Below are 2938 nucleotides of genomic sequence, written 5' to 3'. Positions count from 1 at the left end.
AGAAATTATCTGATCTGTCATATCAGTATGTGGCTACCAGATAAATGGGCTTTTATAGTAATCACTGATATCCGTGTCGAACACCCTCTTCCCCATCAGAGCAATGTTCTGTCCTCAGACTCAGTTTCCTGGCACTTGGCTCTGAAATCTAAACTTAGCCTTAAAATTTCAGCCTGTAACCAGGAGAGGGAGGGATTTTCTGAATATTTATGGAATTAATTCACGAGATTTGATTAACTTTTAACTCTGTGTCCTTCCAATTCAGTCGCACAGATTTATTGTTCCTAGACACAACCAATGGCAGACTGCAGAAACCAAACAGCCATCACTGAATTCTTCCTCCTGGGATTCGGGGATCTCCCTGACCTGCAAATTCTTCTCTTCCTGATGTTCCTAGTGGTCTACATGGCAACCGTGGTTGGGAACACCCTCATTGTGGTGCTCGTTGTGGCTGACCAGCATCTTCACAGCCCCATGTACTTTTTCCTGGGGAATTTGTCCTGTGTAGAGATTTGCTACACCTCAGCCATCCTGCCCCGGATGCTGGCCAGTCTCCTGACTGGGGACAAAACCATCTCAGTCAGTGGCTGCATAACACAACTGTATTTCTTTGGGTCTCTGGCAGGTACAGAATGCTATCTCCTAGCAGCGATGTCCTATGATCGGTATTTAGCGATATGTAAACCCCTCCACTATTCAACTCTTATGAATATCAGGTTTTCCTTCCAGTTGGCTGCTGGCTCCTGGTTAAATGGTCTTTGGGCTATTACCGTCTTGGTCTTATTCCTATCACAGTTAATATTCTGTGGCCCAAATGAAATTGACCATTTCTATTGTGATGCCATTCCACTGATAGAGCTCTCCTGCAGTGACACCCACCAGGTCATACTGGCGGATTTCATACTAGCCTGTGTATTCACCCTGCCTCCATTCCTACTAACCCTGATATCCTACATGTGCATCATCGCTACCATCCTGAGAATCCCTTCCACCACCGGGAGGCAAAAGGCCTTTTCCACGTGCTCCTCTCACCTCATTGTGGTGACAATTTTCTATGGAACCCTAATGATTGTCTACATGCTACCGAAACGTGATACACTGAGAGACCTAATCAAAGTGGTCTCTCTTTGCTACACGGTCCTGACTCCCCTGGTAAACCCCCTCATCTACAGCCTGAGAAACAGAGAGGTCAAGGAAGCTTTGAGGAAAGCAGTCAGCAAATGTGGCTTTCGCAAAAACGTGCAGAGACTATGAGATAATAACTTAGCTTTGAAAACCTCAGGCTGTCTGGATGATTTCAGCAATCATCCCCCATTAAAATTAAGTTGAAAAGTCCTAGTGAAAATCTCAGCACTCAGTGTTGTCCTTCTCAGTGGAAGGACCAGGGAGGGAGGTGGCCATAACCATGTTTCCATCATGGAGTTATGGGCACTAGGCAAAATGGAGACAAAATTGTAACCAATTGTTTAGATCTTTAGAAAAGCCATTCTTGATCAAAATAAATGTTTGGACAATAAAACTAGTAACTCCTTGTGCAGCAGAGATGGGAACGTAAGCCTGGGAAATCTGCCACCCCTGAAATTGTGCATATTACCGTCATAACCCTCTGCAAACCAACCATCTTCACTGAACTCACAGAGGCCGGAGGCAAACAACCAGGCCCCAGCAGTGACCTCTGGACACTTCACCAGGAACAGCGTTATAGCTTTTATCTGGACTACACCCGGCTGTGACCAGCTCTGGGAAAGCAACAGCTCCAGGCTCACCGGGCCCTTGGAGGCAGGGAGGTTAGGCAAACAAAGAGGTAGACTCACACACGTCAGGTCCACTGGGACTGTCCAGGCCCAGCTGGGGGTTTGCCAGGGCACCCGTAGAATGGAGGCCGTTCCGGGGCTCGGGTCTGTCAAACGGTCACTGACAAGGGACTCTGCTCATGGCCCTGCAGGGCACCAGCTGCTCTGCTTCCACCAGCTGCACAGAGCAGTTCAAAGGGAGGGGACCTGTTACAATGAGCGTCCCCAAAACTAACTGCAACAAGCCCAATGTCCAACAGGGCTAGTTCTGAGGGTACAGTGTCTAGTCAGCCCCAGGTACCCCAGGCAGCTCTGCTCCACACAGGGCCCTTTCCTCAGGGGGTGAGGCAACATATGGTGAGAGAAAGCGGCAACCACCTACCAACGGGCAGAACTCCTGCAATGCCAAACACGGCAGTGCTGGCTCAGTCACTGGGAGCACGTCAGGGCTTGGCCAGAGGCCGGGGAGCTGGGCACCAGTGAGAATTGTAGGGCTCCGACTCTGTGGAAGGGATTTCCCAAGGGACATAACAGAGTTAGTCACCCAAATCCCTTTGAAATGGGAGATGGATGCACATCACCTTACACGCCTCTGAGAATCTCAGCCTGGAGAGCCACTGGGAATCTGTCATGGTAGCTTCAATCTGTGCAGTTCCATTGGACTCAGAGCCCACATCAACAGAAAGGCACTGGATGGATGGGAAACCCCTGCTAAGCCTTTGAGAGCTGCTGCCACTGTATGCGCTCTTGTAGCCACTAATGTTGCAATCATTTTTTGTACGATTTTGTTCCCAGTGGCTTTAGTTTGAAACAGCACCCACCTAGCAGTAGGTAAGAAATGAGGAGAGATGCAGTTATGCTGTCTAGGGCCCCAAGAGGGCAGAGAGGACAGGTGCAGCTGTGCTGTCCGATGAACAGCAGCCAAAGTGGAGGGGCAAGAAAGGAGAAGTTATGTTGCCAAAGGACCAATGGAAAGGGAGGTGAAGCTGTATAACGGTGTGTACGTGCTGAGTAGAGAGCACTGAAGAGAAGAGGACCTCTGTGCTGCATAGTGAAAGGTGGATAATAGCAGATGTTATGGAGTGAGTTATGGGCTGTTATATTAAACAAAGGGCCACCACGTGACATGAGAGTCAAGAACAGGA

General features: G+C 49.0%; 1 protein-coding gene across 1 annotated transcript; it reads left to right on the top strand.

The window, feature by feature from the left end:
• The first annotated feature begins 297 nt into the window (after window positions 1-297).
• LOC144275152 (olfactory receptor 6N1-like) lies at window positions 298-1254 on the top strand. Its single transcript, XM_077834299.1, has one exon. It carries the CDS (start codon window positions 298-300, stop codon window positions 1252-1254), a length of 957 nt encoding a protein of 318 aa, XP_077690425.1.
• Window positions 1255-2938: the final 1684 nt, after the last annotated feature.

Source organism: Eretmochelys imbricata, chromosome 14 (genome assembly GCF_965152235.1).
Source record: "Eretmochelys imbricata isolate rEreImb1 chromosome 14, rEreImb1.hap1, whole genome shotgun sequence".
NCBI classification, from domain to species: domain Eukaryota; kingdom Metazoa; phylum Chordata; order Testudines; family Cheloniidae; genus Eretmochelys; species Eretmochelys imbricata.
This window is presented reverse-complemented; position numbering and strand designations above follow the sequence as displayed.